Source organism: Leucopleurus acutus, assembly GCF_964270905.1.
Source record: "Leucopleurus acutus genome assembly, chromosome: 2".
In the NCBI taxonomy this organism is placed as follows: Eukaryota; Metazoa; Chordata; class Mammalia; order Artiodactyla; family Delphinidae; genus Leucopleurus; species Leucopleurus acutus.
In genome coordinates this window covers 173,364,952-173,384,880 of record NC_139143.1, presented here as the reverse complement: position 1 = coordinate 173,384,880, position 19,929 = coordinate 173,364,952, and the positions used below count along the sequence as shown (strand labels likewise).

Sequence of the window (19,929 nt, the reverse complement as noted above, 5' to 3'; positions counted from 1 at the left end):
GCTTCTTTGCCTTTGAGTCTAGCTTATGTCACTTTCTCCAGGAAGCGTCCACATACCCCAGCTTATTAGTCTATTTTACTTTCTTTGTTGCACTTGGGTGCCAGGGATTTGATTACTTGTTTGCTAGCCTCCTCCCACAGCAACATAATTCCATGAAATCAGAGACCTTGCTTTCTTCTTCACCACTGAATCCCCACCTCCCAAAACAGTACCTAGCACAAAATACATGCTGAATGAATGTATGGTGTGTGGAGCTAACAGCAGCATCATTGGGAAACTCACCGAAATCGGGTCTCCTTGGCCAAAGCCAGAATAGCTGTGGCCCCTCCAAATGAATGTCCCATTACAGCCACGCGGCTCACGTCAATGCTGCCCTGAGAAAGGTCAGAAACACAGGGGTGCATTTTTAGGAACTCTTCAAGGGCAAGAGGAAGAAACAGTGAGACAATGATGCAGAAACACAATACAGTGGGCGAGACCTCCAAAACCACGGTATTAAGCGTCTCTTGCCCACTGGAGAGCAACGGGTCAGGCCATCCCTGGACTGAACAGCCTTCTGTAGGCACGAATTCTGAAAACCACATTTCTCATCTTTATTTTAATAATCTTGCCACCTATAATATCTGGACGAGGTAGATATTCAAATATCTATGAATAAACAGAAATTACATGACCTATCAGTATAAGAGCACGTTAAGAATAAGAACTCTCAGGAATTCCCTGGAGGTTCAGTGATCAGGACTCAGCGCTTTCACTGTGGTGGCCAGGGCTTGATTCCTGGTCAGGAAACTAAAATCCCGAAAGCCGCATGGTGCGGCCAAAAAAAAAAAAGAATAAGAATTCACTTTATTTAGATCCTTGCCTTATAACCAAGCCAACCAGAGAGATGGATGACACGTGCTCCAAGTCAAGTACAGAATGGGGGCGCTCCTACTGCCCCTCCACTTTGCTCTGAAGCAAGGACTGCTTGTACCAAAACCAATTCAGGTTCTACTTCCTCTGACATCTGTCCTGACTTTTATCTAGCAAAGTGAGCCTGCTCGCTCTAACGTGCTCTGCAAGCATCTATTTCTGGTTGTCCCCAGAAGTCTTCAGGACATGGTTATATAAAAAACCACTGCAGCTGCCTCCTAAGGGGCTCAAAAAATCTCTCCAGGATTTGCTGCCCAGCCTCTGCCCTGAACCCATGTTGTCCTTTGCTCTTCCCAACTTCTATCCCAAGTTTTTGTATCTAAATTCTCCCCTCTTTGCTCAGTACCTTTGGATTGGTCAAGGTTTCTTCAGCTTTTTTAATAAGTTAATATATCTACATAACTCTAAAATCAGGAGTATATAGAGAAGTCTCCTACCTACCCTATTCCCTGTCCACACAGTTGCCCACTCCCTACCCAGACAGGTAAGTTGCTTGCGTCTTTGCAGAGCTTACTTATGCCTACACAGGTAAACATGAATATATATTTTCCCCCCTTTTACACAAGTGATATTGTAGCTTACTTTTTTTACATAATAATATTAGTACATAAAGAGCTTCCTTATTCTTTTTCACAGCTACATTTGATTTCACCATGGTACAGACAGCTAGTGATCACCAAAACTGTTCTTCTTCCTGGACACACAGCTAGACTCTATTTCCCAGCAGTTAGATGTGGCCTTGTGACTTGATGTGAGCGATAGTGGTCTTGTGATAGAATATCAAAGTGATTATCTCCATTTACAGGCATGGTCTATAAAAACTCTTCCATGCAAACCTCCATGCTCTTTCCCACTCCTGGCTTAACGTACATGGTGAAGTTGGGTTTCACAGGTGGAAGAGGGTGGAGCGATTAGAAGAAGGGAGCCTGGATCATGTGGGAGAGAAATAAATTTCTCTTTGTTAAGCCACTGAGATTTGGGGCTTACGTGTTATAGCAATTAGTATTATCCAAAATAATACATCCATTGTTCCATAATCTATTAAACCAGCTGTGGTCACTTATGGGTGAACATTTAGGATACTATCAATCTTTCGTTATTACAAACAACACTGGGATGAATAACCTTGTACATACATCATGTTACATGTGTGCAGGGATGTGTAAAATAAATTCCCAGAATTGGACACTGCCGGTCAAACACTAAGTGCATTCGTGCTGTTGAGAGCTATTGCCAAACTGCCCTGCATGGGGCAATCCGCACTCACACTGGCAACGGAGCAGAGGCTACTTCCCCACAGCTTTGCCCACAGGGTGAGTGATCAATTTTTGGATCTTGCTCAATCTGATAGATGAAAATGCACTTAGCTGTTTTCATTCTGTGTTTCTCCAAAAGGCTGCCTCTTAACTAATCCAACTACACACAGCCCACCATCCCCCGATGTCTGTCTCAGGCCCACAGGCCCACAGGCCTGAACTGTGGTGCCTGGCCCTGTTTATCTGGCGGGGACGGATGACATACACCATATAGCAGGCAAAGCTCTCTAGATTTCAGGTCCTGCCTTACCTCTTGGCCATTCAGGCTGATGCTTCTTCCTGGGAGACTTTTCCAGAGCCTTTAAAAGATATTTTCTAAAGAGGCTTTGGAGCACACCGCATAGGCAAAAAGCCCCAAATTAAAGTTTGACTCTACCACTTGCTTAGCTGTGTAACCTTGGGCAGATACTTACCCTCTTAGACCCTTGGTTTCTTTCTATGTAAAGAGATAACAATGCATATGTTTGTGAAAAGAGCTCTTATCATAGGAAGTCCTCATAAAGGAGTAATTATTATATATTTTTATATATATGTATATACCATTCTCACTCATACAATGGAATATTACATGGCTATTAAAAATCATGCCATAGGGGCTTCCCTGGTGGCACAGTGGTTGAGAATCTGCCTGCTAATGCAGGGGACACGGGTTCGAGCCCTGGTCTGGGAGGATCCCACATGCCGCAGAGCAACTAGGCCCATGAGCCACAACTACTGAGCCTGCGCGTCTGGAGCCTGTGCTCCACAACAAGAGAGGCCGCGACAGTGAGAGGCCCGCACACCACGATGAAGAGTGGCTCCTGCTTGCCACAACTAGAGAAAGCCCTCGCACAGAAACGAAGACCCAACACAGCAAAAATTAATTAATTAATTAATAAACTCCTAAAAAAAAAATCATGCCATAGAAAAATATTAACTGGAATAAGAAGACATGTGACATTAATACTGTTTTGCTAAATGAAGAATAGGGCCACAAAACAGCTTGTGTTAAATAGTAACATTATTGTTTTTTTGTTTTTTTTGCGGTACGCGGGCCTCTCACTGTTGTGGCCTCTCCCGTTGCAGAGCACAGGCTCCAGACGCACAGGCTCAGCGGCCATGGCTCACGGGCCCAGCCGCTCCGCGGCATGTGGGATCTTCCCGGACCGGGGCACGAACCCGTGTCCCCTGCATTGGCAGGCGGACTCTCAACCACTGCGCCACCAGGGAAGCCCAGCATTATTGTTTTTTAAAAAATGCATCTTAAAAGAACTGGAAGGACAAACATCAAAATATCCAAAAATTCCGTTTCTTTTTCCTTCATGCTTTTGTGTGATTTCTTGGTCCTCTAAATAAAGCCTGAGCTACTTTTGAAATTACAGAGGAAAGGACTGGATAGGGGAGGAAAATGTGCCTTCATAGGCACCAAATTCCATGTGGGGGACAGTTTCTCTCCTCCTGGGGGATACTTGGGATTCCTTTAAAGGCAGGATTGAGCCTGCAGTAGACAACACACGTTGTATGCGGCTCCATAGCTCTTCCTTTGCGGAACAAACCATCACTCCCTCACCCATGCGGCCCCATGGGGCTGTCAGTCCTGGTGCTCAAGGTCCCCTGACCCGGAAGTGGGTGTATAACGTAGGCAGGCCAACCAGAATACCCTATCCCTCTGGCACAGTGACTGGCCCAGAAGGGGCATGTGACCCAAGCAGGCCATGGCCTTTCCAGATTGCTGAAAGCTACCAGAGTTTCTTTTCCTTTTAGGTCTGGAGCTGAGTTGAGATGCAGGCTTGGAATATGCCAGCAACCACCTTTCTTGCCTAATGGAGAGAGTCTGGTGAGAATGAAGCCCATATACACAGAGTGGAATTGAGCCAGGAGAAGGGAGAGAATGCCAGAACTTTGATGACAATGTTTGAGACCCTGGATCTAGCCATACTGGCCTGAAGCCAATCTGCTTTTGGTCTTCCTACTTAGTTGGGCCAATAAATTCTCTTTTGGTTTAAGCTAGTGAGTTAGGCTTCTGTTATTTGCAAGCAAGAAAGTCTTGATGAATAAAATGTGCTCCAGGTCATACCAACTGCTGCCATACCTTCAAGGTCATCAGATCCAACCCGCCAGGCACGGTGTTGAGGACAGTCTGCCCAGCAGCGGCCTCTTGCAGGACAGTTAACACCCTCAGGCACTCGCTTACCCTCTGATGCACCTGCAAGAGACAGTGCCAGTGGGAGCTGGAATACTGCACAACCATCCAGCGGGGATCTCGCTCCCCTACAGAGCCGAGGAAGAACGCAGAGATGACGTGCCCACACACATCTCATCCAGCACTGTGGTCCCCACACCCTGAGAAAGGCTTAGCTCCCTCACAGTCACACATGTAAGCACCACCTAAGAGCACAACGAAGTCAGCCCTGCTGTTCAGACTCTACCTACCTACCCGTGGTACACAGGGCTATAATATGGGTATACAGTGTGCCAGATGAAAGCACTCTGACAACAAAAGGACACAAAAGTGTTCCTATCATCAACCCAGTACTGGATTCCACCTGCCCACTTATAGCACATGTCTATTGGTTTTGTCTGCCTAGCACTCACCTGCCCTTACTTCTCCTGTTAACCCTGACTTTTGAGGATTGCCCCTCCCCCAAAAAATTTAGCAATGTATTTCGGATGGGAACTTCGTATTTTGGTACTTCTCCCCAGCCTCGGAGTCTCTATCCAGGATTTTTCATCTTGCACCTTGGGGTAGAAGTTGGGGACAATCCCAGAACAGCCCTATTCCCTCAGATGGTGAGGGCAAACATGTGCAACCTCATAAGGTAAGCCAGTTAGCAGATGAGACCAACCAGCAGAGGGACAGAGATAAGAGTGAAAAACAAGTCCCAATGGCATTTGGGACTAGCAGTCTTGCCCTTCCCTTGTCTGCTTATATAAGCCAACCAATTCTCCTTTTTGCCTAACAAGCTTAAGTTGGGTTTCTGTCACTTGCAGTTGTAAGAGTCTTGATTAATACCTCATTTCTCTGATGTGACAAGCTCAGAACCACTATGACTAAGATTTCAAGAGAGGTTAGTTCAAAATCTTCTTAGTGAGTGTTTTATAGGGAGGACAGGCTTAGTTACTCTCCCTCCCCACTGGCATAAGCCTACCTGGCAATTCCGAACATGGAATTCCTTCTCCCCTTCCTCAGTTTGACGGTGGGGGATCCATTCCTCCTCCAGTGACTCACTGTTGGGCTGGTTCGCCTCTGGGGGCTGCTTGCAGAAACAGGTTGCTGCAGCTGACCCATCCCTGAAATACATGTGCCACCAGAGAGAAACCAGAAGACCCTTGGACTTATTTCTCCCCTTTACCAAATCCTCCTTTACAGCCAAGACATTCTAGTTTATCCTTTAGCTAATAGGGAAAAAGATCGGGGGCACACATAGGAGTAGAAAAAAATGTGGATTTTGGAGACTGACCTGGGTTTGAACCCCAATTCAGCTATGTCACTTTCAGCAAGTTATTCAACATCTTTGAACCTTGGTTTCCTCACCTTTAAAATGAATATAACCCCTACCTTGCATAGTGTTGTGAGGACTAGAAATAATATATCTATAGGGAACTAGCCTGTACCCTAGCCCACTGCAGGCACCCAACCCATGATGGTTCATTGTGACTGTCATCCCTCACCTGTGCTCTGGTACAGCAACCACAAAGCCATGGGAGGCCAGCTCCATGCAGAAGGCTGAATACAGTGTCCTAAAGATTCAGGAAGGAACCGAGAGAAGTGATCAAAAGAATGGCCTACCCTTAGCCCCTAGTCCAACCATGCTCTGCTAGTAGCCATCTCAAAAAATGGAATGGAGGAAGTTTCATTTGCAGCAGCCCTGGCCCAGAAGCTTTTTCCAGCCAGCATACCCCTGCTCTCAACAAGGCTCCAGTGTCCTCCTCCTTCAACCCCATACACTGACGCATCTCCTCCACCCCCAACCCCAATAGTTTGGCTACTTCAAACAATTGCATTCTTATTGTCTATATATTGTATGTCTCCCAACTTAGTTGGTAAGCTCCTTGAGGACAGGGACTCTGGCTATTTCTTTAATATGCAAATATGCATCTGAGATTTAACATGTGGGTTTTTTTGGTCTGTCCTCCAACTTTCCAGAAAAAATATGGCAGACACTGCTAATTGCCTACTCCAAACACCTATTTTTCCCTTCCTTCTTAATAATAGAATCTAATTTTCAGCTGAAGACATTGTCATGCAAAAAAATATGACATTTCCCAGCCTCTCTGCAGCCAGGTTTGTCTGTGTGGTTAAGTTCTAGCCCAGCAATAGAAATATAATGCTATCCTCCTAAGTAATTTAAAACTTTCTAGTAAACATATTTTAAAAAGTAAAAAGAAAGAGGTAGAATTAATTTTAATAATATATATTATTTAACCCAATATAGCCAAAACATCATCATTTGAACATATAATCAAAATTTTTAAATTAATGAAATATTTTATTACATTCTCTTTTTTTTTTCATATGAAGTCTTTACAATCCAATGTGTGTTTTATACTTATAGCACATCTCAGTTTGGACCAGCCATATTTCAAATGTTCAATATGCACATGTGGTTAGAAGCTACCAATAATGGACAGAGCAGCTCTAGTCAATGGGATGTAAGCAGTTGTGTTATATAGAACTTTCAGGAGAGTTCTCCCTTCCTATTGCAGAGACTGCGGATGTAATGGTTAGACCTAAAGCAGCCTGGGTCATGAGATAGCCTTAGAAATAGAAGCTACATGTCTAGTTTTCTGACAGCTTTGTAGAACTATCATATCAGCTCTGTCTACCTCTAGCTTTCTTTTTATCTGAGCAAAAAATAAATTTTATGTTATTTAGGTCACTATTGCTTGGGGTTTTTCTGTGAAATACAACTTACTCAGATCCTAACTGATACGGAAAGTCAGTGTCTTAAGTTTCTTTTCACCTTCTCACTTCTCTCAGGGAGGCAAAGAACTGGACTTGAGAGCCGGAGATTTCTGATCCCTTCCCAGTTTAAACTGTAACTTTGGACAAGTCTGCCTTTCAGAGCCTATTTGCTCATCTGTAAAATATGCATCCCCCTCCCCACGTACCTCACAGGACTGTGTGGGAACCAAAGGAGAGAGAGGCGCATTTAAAATGGCGAGGTAATGTTTAAATATATATACTCCCCCCTGGGATGGGAAGCCAGAGGTCTGTGACTCATGGGAAGGATTTCAGATCCTGAATTAACCGCAGATGCAACAAGAGGAAACCATGTCCCTTTACCTCCCTGCCCCTTTTCTTGGAATTTCCCTATGGTTAATGAAGAGTATTTATAACTGATTCACCCCAGTTTATTGAGATCTGAGGCCTCAATACAGACTCTTAGTCCAAAAAGACCACTCTAAAGTCATGTGTTCACCTGCTCTCTCTATAAAATACCTGTCAGCTTAGGAAATAATATTTCTTAGCTTCTTTTCCCCACTAGACTACAATCTGAAAGCAGGGTCTCTACTTTATTCACTCCTGCATACCCAACCCCAGCATAGCACATAGCAGGTACTAAATTTACTGAATAAGAAAACTTCTTGGACTTCCCTGGTGGTGCAGTGGTTAAGAATCTGCCTGCCAAGGCAGGGGTCATGGGTTCAAGCCCTGGTCTGGGAAGATCCCACATGCCGCGGAGCAACTAAGTCCGTGTGCCACAACTACTGAGCCTGCGCTCTAGGTGCCCTCAGTGTAGGTTGAATAAATGACTCTCTGACCATAAAGCTCAAGCCCCTTCTAGTACTTCTAGGCTGTTATAGAGGAAGAAAGCTAAAAGCAAGTATTTATATAAATGCTGGAACATGAGAAGCCAAGGATATAAAAGGCTCCACCGGGTGAAAGGGGCCTGGGGGAAGGTCTTCTAGAGAAGGTGGACCCAGTGCCTTGGGATGAAGCACATGGTAGATAAGAAAACTGACAAATGGAAATACGCGTTTCCCTGCCCTTTGAGAATAAGCTGAGACTCAGCAGCTGCAACCAGGCAAGGAATATGACAAGGTCTGGGGCAGAGCAGCTCTTACCTGAAGGCTCCCAGGCCATGGGAGAAGATGATCAAGGGGTATCCAGAGTCTTTTGTCTTAAAGGGGCCATTCCAGCTAACAGGCAGGCGACAAGATCCTAGCAGAGACAAGGGCTATAGAATCTCCGGCTGAATGCGAAGGGCAGCCTGGGCACAGGTGTGATGAGGACATGTGGCCCTCCTCTCAGGAGAACCACCTTTTGCCCAAGCAGCCCAGGACAATCAATCACCTACTCTTTCCCCTTTTCTCCCCTAGGGAGCATAAACACAACAGAAAATGGGCAGATAAATCCAAAGGGGAGGTACTGAACAACTTACAGACTAAGTCCCTGAGATGCCAAGGCAGTGGGTAGAGTTCCTAACAGTGGGGCCTTTGGGGAAAGGGGATGATTCAATGTCATCTGACCCAGAAGAGGGAGGAGCTAGAGCGGCAACTGCAGGAGACAGTATGCTCCTTGGCAGTTAAGAATGTTTCTTTGATCTACACTATAGCTGGCACAGAGTGAAATTAATACGTGCTGGATAAATGAGTAATAGCCACCATCCATGGAACACATTCTATATCCCAAGCACTGCACTAGAGTACATGTTTTACATACGTCCCACACTATAACCCTGCAAAAGTATCAGATATTCAGACACAATTTGCCCAAGCCCCACAGTAAATGATAAAGTCTGGATTCGAATCCAAGACAGTCTAATTCTATAACCAAAGCTCTTACGTACATAATTCTCTCCACCTCTCCATACCACACTGGCTAGTGGATGCCCCATTACAAAAGGGCTGGGCAATGCAAACTGTAATGTACCGTGTCTGCCTTGGGATCTCCTAGGAACATAATCAAGGAGCTGGGAGAGAAGCTTACCCACAACCATGTTGAACAGCAAACCTCCCCAGCGCTTATTAAACTTCAGGTAATCAGCCAGGCCAGTGCAGTACTCATAGCGGGGGATCCACAGGGGCTGCTCTGTGGTCTCTTCTGCCTCTTGGCAGGGGTAGAAGAGTCGAAAGAAGCTCCCCTGTAAGGAAGAAAAGAGAGCAGCAGCTCAGAGCAAGAAGCCCAAGCATGGCTAGATGTCCCAACAGACACATTCAGCAGGTGTCTGGGGCACCAGCAAAGCACCAAAACAGGGAAACTTTACCTGCAATTCATATACCTGAATTTTGTATTCAGAAAATCCAGAAGCGATTTTATGTTTAGCATACATGTAAGGCTTATGTCATTTCAAACAGCCAACTGTATTTTGAATTACATCTGAGGGGTACTACAATATTCCCAATGCTTGAGATATCAAAAAATTTAAATCTGGCCCTGAGCCCAGGCCTGGAGGAGTCCCAGGAGCGAGGGATTAGCCCTCATGCTGAATGGGGTGGCATTGGTGTGTCACCCAGGACAATCCTCCAGGCTGACCCCTGGGAAGCAACAGCAGCACACTCATTTTACATGGGAGTAGGTGAGAGGTTACCAGGAAGTATGTGCCTCTCACAAGGGAGGGGGGAGTTCAAGGGCCAGGAGAGAATAACCTAGGAACTGATGGAGGGAAAGTCCCGAACCAAAGTACCAGAGGGAAATAGATGAAGGCAGGAGAGGAGAAAAAGGAGACTATCTTCCTACCCGGGTCAGGGAGTCAAAGGTCAATGGCACATGGTCCACTGCTCTTCCTCTCACACACTCAGATTAAGATGAGATCCAAAACCTTTCCAGGATCAGGCATCTGCTCTCAAGACATCTGAGAGCTACCTTTGAAGCTAGAGGCCCCATTTCCTCTGAGCCAGAAAAAGAACCCATAATCTCTTGTCTATTGAGATGCTTCTAATTGGAAAGAGGAAGAAAAAGGTCAGGGAAAAGAGACCTAGGGGCTCTACAACCAAATCCAGACCAGCTCTAACTCAGCTTCCCCCCACCTGGAATTGCAGCATAAGACTCACTATCGATAAGTCCCGTGCAGACAGAAGCAGCGGAGACGTGCTGGAGACACTTACCTGGAGACTCTGACCCTCCATCACATCCCCACAGCCTACGAGGTGGGATCCCGTGACAGGTGGAAAGCCCACGGACTGGTTGACCCCCATTTCACCACCAGTTGAACTGAACAACGACTTGGGCCGTGGCTGAACTTGATGGCTGGAGGGTGGAACACAGAACAGCCTCTTGCTGGTTTCCTCTCAGCTTCCTGTTGCTTATTCATGTCATCTGCCACCCCTATCCACCCCTCCTTCCCGCCGGTGACTCAGTCAATCTTCCACATCATCCACTTTGCTACACTGCCTTTACTAAGGTTTAGGGGCTGCTTTTTCTGTTGTTGGTTGTGGAGAGGTAAGGAGATGGTCATGAAAAGGAAAGAGAACCTCCATACTCTTCAAAACCCACTAACAAGTGTTTATCCGATTATGTGCCCAGCACAGCAGTTACTGCTGCATGGACTATAACACAGACCTTGTCCTCATGAAGCTAAGAATAACGATTACTACCATCAATTATTTACTCTGTGTCAGCACTGAACTAAGCTTTTTACATACATTGCGTCATTTCATTCTCTCAATAACTGTCTGAGGGTTAGACCCTGTTTTACAGATGAGGAAACTAAGGCATGAAGAGGTTGAATAACTTCCCCAAGTCACACTGCTTCTAGGTGGCAAACTCGGGTCTGTCTAATCCAGACCTGAGCTCCTAACCCTCACTGATCCTGTTCATGGGGAGACTCAGTTACACAGATACAAAATCACTGACTGAAACTATTAACTATAAAAGCACTTATGCTGGGCCTTGAAATATAAGGAAGATTTTAGAGGCAGGGGAGAAGGAAAGCATTTCTAGAAAGGACATAATGTAAGAGCAGAAAGGGGTAGAGATACAGAAGAGTATAATGTGGGCAGAAAATCAAACAGGAGCCTTCAACATGACAGGTGTGCATGCTCTGACTAGAAAACATTCCTGTAACTTGGCTGCTTCTTAAATTGGGGTTAATGCCACTGCTCTCCGTCCCTCTTCAATCACATCATCACAGCAGCATCACGCTTACTCTGTGCCAGGAACTACACCAAGTGCTTTACATACATATATTATTTAATTAAATCCTTACAACAATCCTCTGGGATATGTATTGTTATCCCATCTTACAGATAAGGAAACTGATGCTTAATAAAGTTAGGTAATCTACCCAAGAACATATAGCTAGCAAAGCCAGAATTTGATCATGGGCAGTGTGGCTGTGACAGTGGAGAATGTGATCAAACTTCTTGATATCCACTCTATCCTGCCCTCCTACACAGAAGCCTACAAAGAAGAGATTTGGGTGGGGCTGATACCTCACTAACTTCTAGAGTTGGGCCAATCATCCCTTGACATCCCCATCAGTATCTGGATGAAGAGTGGGCTCATGACATAAGTTGGTCCAACCAGAGTAAAGCCCAGGACTTTGGTTTGACGGTTGAGGGTGGAAAAGTTCTTTCTTGTTTTGAGCTAGAGTGATGTGCGGATATGAAGCCTTGAACTGTTGCAGCCACTCTGCTACCTTGTGGATGAAGATACTTGTGGAGGATGGCAGAGCTGAGAGAATCATAAAGAAATACAGTCATATTTGTGAAGACTGTAAGAATCTCTGGATTAGATTGTACCTGAAACCTGACCCAGTCCTAGACCTTCTAGTTACAAGAGCCAATAAATCCCCTTTTTTATTTAAACCAACTGGGTTTAGATTCTATTGCTTGAACCAAAAGCACCTAAACAGATACACTGAGTCCTGAGCCACATTTTCAGTCATTACATTATTCTGCTTTCTTTAAGATGCTCTGGGATGGATCAGAAAGTTCAGGTCAAAGCATGCCTGGGCAAGAAGAGAACTTAGAGATCATTTCTCCTCACAGTCATCCTCTGCACCACCGCCCCCCTCAGCCCAGTATATAAATGAGCTTTACTGATGAAGAAATCAAGGTTAAGAGGTTATGAGAGCTGCTCAAGAGGTTAAGTGAGCTGCTCAAGGTCACCAGAACTATTATAACACATAGATCTCCTCACTGCCAGCTTCCAATTGTCTGATCTAATGGAAAACCATTAGACAAGCAATAATACTAATGTCATTCTATTTAACTTTGGAAGATAATAAGTGATATTCTTTCTACTACAGACTTCTTCATTTTGTTTCTCTGAAGCAAATTTAAAAATAAACCTAATTCATTTTAAAAAGAAGCTAAGCCCCTGAGGCAGTCAGTGGACTATCCAGCCAAAAGGAAGCTGAACGTGTGCTGCTTATTCTCAGACCCTGACCTTTTCCCCTTGAAGGCAAATGTACAGAGGACCCACGGAGGGTTGGGAGGGGGCACAGGACACGACACCCACGTGACAATGAAGCAGCGGCAAGTTCTCACTGCCATAAAAGTGGGTCAGACAAAATACTGTGGGAGTTCCAAGAAGAAAGAGAGCTCCTTTAGCTTGGAAGTGGAGGGCAGGGGAAGATGGGAAGATTGACTTTCGAGTAGAAGAATGTGTGAGCAAAGGCACAGAGGTGAGAAAGCACACTTGAGAAACCTCGAGAAGTCTGTGATGGATGCAAGGTGAGAAAGGACGATGTGACCAGATTTGGAGGGTAGCAGTCCCTCAAGTGCTAGGCTAAGGAGTTGGAATCTACTCTGGAAATGAGGTCGTGGACATGGGAGATATAAAGTCTGAAAGACCCAAGTTTGAGGCCCAGCTCCTTCGCTGCCTAGCATTCTTACCTTGGGCAAGTTACCTGATCACTCTAAGCCTGATTCCCCATCTGTACAATGGGAATGCTACCCATCCTCATAAGGTTGCTATGGAGATAAAATGAAATAATGCATTTAAAGCACCTAGTGTAGTACCTGGCTCTTAGGAAGTATCCAGGAAATATTTGTTGATTGTGTGAAAAGTAGAAACAATAGGATCTGGCAACTAAGTGGATCTGGGGAGTTATGGGAGAGGGAAGAGCCAAAGATGAGTCAGGTTTCAACACTGCGTGACCAGAATGATAGTAGCTTCTTACAGGAAGAGATGTTGGTCTTAATCAGAACAGAGCACATTACGTGAGATAGGAATCAGGATGAGAGCACTTGAGAACAGAAGGGAAGCACAACTCTCTGGCAGTCCTGGAAAGTTTCTGGGAAGGTCATCAACTAAATTAAACTTGGAAATAAATAAAAACTAAAGAAGCTAATTGGCCAGAGTGAGGCTAACATGAAAATGAATCTGCATTCCCTGGGCTCATACTGACTGATGCACAAGTAGAATGGGAAGATGGGAAAATCCAATCTGACTTGCAAATTTTGCCTAAGAAACATCCACACCGAGCATCCAGAGTTATTTCTAATAAATGCCATGGAATTCTCCAAGGAAATCAGCCCAGGTGTCTCTACCTTCTTTGGCTCACCTTATCTAAACAATTTGCGGTGGTGCCTGCCTAAAGGCCTCTCTACCCATCCAAACCTGTCCCAACCATCAAAGCCCAGTGAAATCTCTGGTCCTCTGTGAAGCTTTCCAAGTCCTTCCAACCTTCCCTCCTCTCAACTCTGAGTACTGTCTGCCTCCCTCACCTGATAACCGATCACAGGCTGCCTCAGGACAGCTCTTGAATTAGTACGTATTCTAGCAGTTTTCAATCAGTAACTTGCCTCCAATAAGTGGTCCACGTAGAATCTAGATCAGGAGTTTCTGAAACTATTATCACAATCAACTGGAAAACTTTTCAAAAATATAGGTTTTAGGGCCCCCATTGCCAGAGGTCAATTAGTTTATAAAGCTTCCCAACCTTTCTGATCCCCAAGGTTCAAGAACCTCTGGTGCAGATGGTACCCAGGATTTTTCTTTTATTCAGACGTGTGCATGCAGCAAGTATTTACTGAGTGTATATGGTATTCCAGCCCACCATTTTCATATTAATGAAATGATAATAACTGTGATACCACTTGGTTTAATCCCCATGGCCACCTAGAAGCATGTTCCTGCCAGTTACTAGGCTTAATGCAGTGCCCTGCATATAACTGGTCTCAACAGTCAGTTTATCCAATGAATGCTACTTAAGATTTTACACATGTATGCCTTATCTCTTCAGATATACTACAGAGGTAGACTGTGTTTTACATTTCTTTGGAGTCCAAACCATCTATCCTCATGCTTTCTCCACATAGTAGGGACCCCAAAAATGCTTGCTTTATTTGGCTTTGATTTAAACCCTCTCAATTCTTTAATCTCTGTCTTTTTGATCTAAAAATTAGGCTATATGGTATAGTGGGGGAAAAAAAGGCTTTGGTGACAGTCTGAACTCCACCTCCATCACTTAACTGGCTGTGTGACCTTGAGCAAGGGCCTTCAATTCTAAGCTTCTGATAACTTCTCCACATGGTAGAAATAATAAATCACGCATGAAGCTGCTGATGAGGATTAAATGAATGTATGTAAAGCACCTGACATATAGAAGGTACTATAACCATAACAAACTACATGACCTCTCTCAGCCTAAGTTCCCTATAAGTAAAATGAGGACATTTCATAAGTGAAAATTAATAAGAAAAGTGATATTGCCTAGGGCCTGGTACCTTTTAAGTGCTCATAAAATGCTAGGAATTAATTAACAATGCTATGTCTCTCTTTCGTCATACCCAGGTAAGCTTTTTTTTTTTCCGGGATTTTTGTGGTTTTCTGGATTAAACCCTTTGACAAAATGGTTTCTTTCCTCCTGGCCTTTTCGAGTCTGAGACACCCCTCCCAAAACCAGCGTCTACTAAACAGGCCCAGAAGAGCCCAGAGGGAACGGATAGGGCTTACACTGCAGCTGTCCATCTCCTGCTGGGGCCCCGTTTCCAGTGTGCAGGGACCACCCTTCGGCCAGCTGTGTGGACTTTTCATCACTGGCTATTTCAGGACAGAGTCCAAGACAAGCACTTCTCTGGGGCTTCCTTCCAGACAAAGCTCTCTGGAGTCTTAGAGCTCATTAGTCTGTGGTCTCTGGGGAAGCGAGGAACTAACATCCTGCTCTCAGAGAATGGAGACACCAAGTGCTCAGGGGCAGGTTTGAGCAACAAGGGGACAGAGCTATAAAAGGAGCCAAGATAAGAGTTTTTCAGAGCATTAATAATTATAGTAAAAATAATCTCTCGCTTGTGGAGGCTTTACAGTTTATAAAACACTTTCACACGTATTAGCTTATTGGCTCCACAACACTGCCTCAAGCTAAGACGGAGAGAGCAACTGTCATCTCCATTTCGTATTATGGGTTGACTTCCAGTCCTCGGCACTTCCGTGGATTGTGAAAGAAGGAATGGTGACCCTTCTTTCACTAGTATGAAAACCAGGAAACTGAGGGTAAGAGTGAAGCACATAAAAAGTGTGGAGCACAAAGAAGGCCACGTTTCAGAGAGGTGATGCCGTGGGCTCGGGGTGGGGCTGTGGGCTCCGAACGAGAGAGCTCACCGTGGGATTCCAGGGGCGCCGGGAGTGAAAGAGCAAGATGATAGTGGGAGAATAAAGGGTGAGGGCGGATATTGGAGGTGTTTCAGTAGGAAACAGAAAAGATAAAGGACTAATGTGGATTAGTCTGGGATTAAGACGAGAAAGCCCCCCAAACCGACCTGGAATGTGAGCAAGTCTTCAGACCCCTCAGTCCAAAATAGAAGCTTTCTCCAATCAAACTTACCCAGTCAAGTTGACCTCTCAGAAGCAACCCAAATGGTCAACTCGACGGAAACGAGAAACTACCCAGGAGCCAGTGGCCCTTTGGTAGTTGTAGTTTCTAGAACTCGAAATTAGCGCTTAAAACCATTTCCCGCCTCTCTGTCCGGAACTATAACTTCCGAGGTGCACCGCGCAAGATTGCACATTACGACCCGCCCCCCAGGACTACGATTCCCAGAGGTCTACACGGCCCCCTGTCTTGGTGTGAAACCGCCCAAGGCCCGGAATGCGGTGTGATTCCTCCCCCTGGTGGTCGAGGAGCCGCCACCACGATTACAAAGCCCGAGCGGAGGGTTACTGCTTATAGTCCCGGTTAGTAACCCTCCGCCTCACCGCTCCTCAAATAATTCCTGGGTGTGCCTGGAGATAACCTGGGCTTTGCTTTATTCTCAGGGCCGTGAGGAGGAGGTCTGGGCTTGTTTGAGTTTTTTTTTTTTTGCGGTACGCGGGCCTCTCACTGTTGTGGCCTCTCCCGATGCGGAGCAGAGGCTCCTGATGCGCAGGCTCAGCAGCCATGGCTCTCGGGCCCAGCCGCTCCGCGGCATGTGGGATCTTCCCGGACCGGGGCACGAACCCGTGTTCCCTGTATCAGCAGGCGGACTCTCAACCACTGCGCCAGCAGCGAAGCCCGTGAGCTTGTTTTGTGTTCTCCACATTGTGCTTCCAGTGAGAGTATAAGACTGATCATTCAAATTAAGGGCGCATTTCCCACCAACCTTACCTGTTCACACTTGTGGTATTCCATTGTCCTTCAGAAACTCATGGCCAAGAACTGAGAGGAACCTGAGAGATTCCTCCCCGCCCCTCCGGCCCCAGCCGCTCCATCCATCCTCACTTTGCTGACACTATGCTGATTCTTAGGGACACACTGGTGAACAAGTTACTGTCGCTAACCTTGAAAGAATTCACAATCCAGGGGAGGATTCCGACAAATGAAGAATTACACGGTGATACGAGCTCTAATGGGGAAGACGTGAAGGGTTATAGGAGCCTTCTTGAAAGGCAGCACCTGCCCAGGCTTGGGAGAAATGGGATTGTGTCTTCAAGGTTTCTTGGAGATCTTAGAGAAATGTTAAAATTGAGAACTGAAGGAATAGGACTTAGCCAGGAGTACGGCGAGTATGAAGAATGTTTTACACTCTGGCTGGAGCACAGAGTGTGAGGGATGGGATAGAGAGGCACACCTGAGGAGGGAGGCAGGACCACATCCTCAGGAGTCTTGTAAACTTCCATAAGAAAACTGGATCATCCTGGCAGCTCAAAAACTTTCAAAAGGGCTTCCCTGGTGGCGCAGTGGTTGAGAGTCCGCCTGCCGATGCAGGGGACACGGGTTCGTGCCCCGGTCCGGGAGGATCCCACATGCCGCGGAGCGGCTGGGCCCGTGAGCCATGGCCGCTGAGCCTGCGCGTCCGGAGCCTGTGCTCCGCAACGGGAGAGGCCACAACAGTGAGAGGCCCGCGTACTGCAAAAAAAAAAAACAAACTTTCAAAGGCTTCCTACTACCTGCTGAATAAGGTCCCAACTTCTCAGCTTGGCATTCAAGGTCCTCCCCAAACTGCACCCCCCCACCCATCACCACGACGTGCTCTGAAGTGTTGCTCCTGGCGTCCTCTGACAGGAATCGCCTTTCTTCGGCCCTGCCCCGCCCCCAGCTACGGTCACCTCCTCACCAGTCTCAAGATGTAGCAGGTTCTCATTGTTACCTCCACACTTCTTTTTTTTTTTTTTTTTTTTTTTTTTTTTTGCGGTACGTGGGCCTCTCTCTGCCGTGGCCTCTCCCGTTGCGGAGCACAGGCTCCGGACGCGCAGGCTCAGTGGCCATGGCTCACGGGCCCTGCCTCTCCACGGCATGTAGGATCCTCCCGGACCGGGGCACGAACCCGTATCCCCTGCATCAGCAGACGGACTCTCAACCACTGCGCCACCAGGGAAGCCCATGCTTCAGGCTTCTTTAGACTCTCCTCTCCTCCTGACACTGTCACCACCACCATCCTTCCAGGAACCAAGATAAAGTCATCAGGAGAGAGTGATGGCAGCACCGCGTGTGGTAATCAAGCCCCAAATTTAATTAAAGCTGTGGTTGGTGGTGGTGACGGCAGAACATAAAAAGCTTAGTGCAGATCAGAGATGGTTCTCTGGCTTATTAATCAGTGCTCTGCAGCTGGCCCAGATTACCCAGGACTAACTAGAGTCCCTGGTCCTGAGAGGGTCAGCTGGAGTTTGTTTCTCTGTCTCCTACTCCCAGACTAGGCCATACTGGGGACGTTTGCTGGCCAGCTAAGTTTTAAACTTCCCAGGGACAGGGATGTCACAGCCTCCTTTACCTCCTTTGTCACTGTTAGGAAGATCTACCTTGGGCCCAGACTCCTGTTGCAAAATAAAATACTTGAGTTCAATTGCATTCCATTCCCATCTAGTCTTTTGGGGGATAAACAACCCAAACGCTTTAAGTTTTCAGCAAGTGGTTGATTTTCCAGGCTTTCATTATAGATCCCATCCTCCAACAGTTCAAGGATCTCTTCTGGTTGGCTACCATCCCACTCCAGCCTTTACCTTGTTGCTAAGTTACTTTAAGTTGGCATATGAGTGACCAGCTTTGGATTTCCTTTTCTCCCCACTACATGCTGAAGTTGGTGGACGACACTTTTTAAAATCAAACTATAATATGCATACAACAAAGTGTGTGAAGTGCACTAACTGTCCAGCTCAACCTTTTAAAAAAAAAAAAACATTTGATATAGCCATCACCTAGTTTGAAATGTAGAACATTTCCAATGCTCCCAAAAGTTTTTCTCATGCCTCTTCTCTGTTTTCAATCACTCACCCCCCCAGAGGGAGCCACTGTTTTTTGTTTCCTATCATCTCATTGGGACCCAGTTGGAGTCTGGGTGAATCCTCTTTTAACATCCTGTTGGCAGGTAGAGTGTATATGCTTAATAAAGATCAAGAACAATAACTGTCCTACTCTATTATTGTTACTATAATAACAGTAATAAGCACTAGAAATCAAGCAGTGAATAGAGAGATTAATTCCCTACCCACATGGTGCTTTCATTCTATTGAGGGGAGACAGATAATAAGCGAGCATATAACCAAGATAATTGCATACCATTAAGTGCTCTAAAGGAAATAAGATGCTTTGATGGAGAATAAAAGGAGTGAGCTACTCTCAGTAGGATGGCCAGGGAAGGATTCTCTGAGGAGCTGGCATCTGAGCTGAGCCCAACCTACCACTGGGCTCAGCTGCCCTAATACCTCCCATTTCTTGATTATCTACTATGTGTCACACATGTCATTAGCAACTTCCAAATCCTTTACCTCATTTAGTCCTCCTGGGAAGTATGTCATATTCTTTCTATTTTTCAGACAAGAAAACAGAGGCTCAAAGAGGTAGTAGCAGACAATGTGGATACCAGCCTCATAGCCCCTCATCCCTTCTCTGAGCCCCCGTGTGTGGTGGTTTCCAGCAGCTGAGAGCCTCTGCACTCAAAGTCCCACTTGTGTCTGCTTCCTTGCCCGAGGGCTGTCTTAGGCATCTATGAACCAGGAAGGGAGAGGCATGTGCTACCCACCCCAAGGGCAACCTTCGGCCATGATGGAAGCTGATGACTCCCCATCCTTAGATAGGATGATTCTGAGGTGCATTTCACACTGTCTCTTGAGTTTCCATGGGGAGCTGAGCCCAGGGGCTCACAGCACTAAGCTGCACATTAGTGCTCCCCTCCCTGTGTCTTCTCCATGCTCTAACTTCTGCTTCTTGAAATCACCTCCCAAATAGACTACGAGCACCCAAGTCTCAGGGTCTGCTTTTGGGGGAACTCAAGCCACCCCCTTGCTCCAAGCACAGAAAAGTGCTTGGGGACATAACATTCTCGAACTGTGCCACGCCCTGTCACCCTCTATGCCTTTGCAAGTGCTGTCTCCTCTGCCGAAACATGTGTTGAATCCGTTGTGGTCCATCCAATG

At 46.0% G+C, this 19,929-nt stretch overlaps 1 protein-coding gene across 2 annotated transcripts in view; it reads right to left on the bottom strand.

Annotated features, from left to right (window-relative positions):
- The window catches only part of PAFAH2 (platelet activating factor acetylhydrolase 2), a 29,050-nt gene extending 13,090 nt beyond the window's left edge, over positions 1-15,960 (bottom strand). Inside the window, exons 1-8 of one of the 2 annotated variants that reach the window (XM_082832438.1) lie at positions 15,926-15,960; positions 10,260-10,401; positions 9,142-9,295; positions 8,277-8,373; positions 5,880-5,948; positions 5,357-5,498; positions 4,300-4,413; positions 283-374 (exon numbers count right to left, since the gene is read on the bottom strand). In XM_082832438.1, coding sequence (XP_082688564.1) covers positions 283-374; positions 4,300-4,413; positions 5,357-5,498; positions 5,880-5,948; positions 8,277-8,373; positions 9,142-9,295; positions 10,260-10,349 — 758 coding nt within the window. In that variant the 5' untranslated portion in view covers positions 10,350-10,401; positions 15,926-15,960. The other variant, XM_082832437.1, reaches the window with a different exon arrangement.
- Between the last annotated feature and the right edge of the window lie 3,969 nt (positions 15,961-19,929).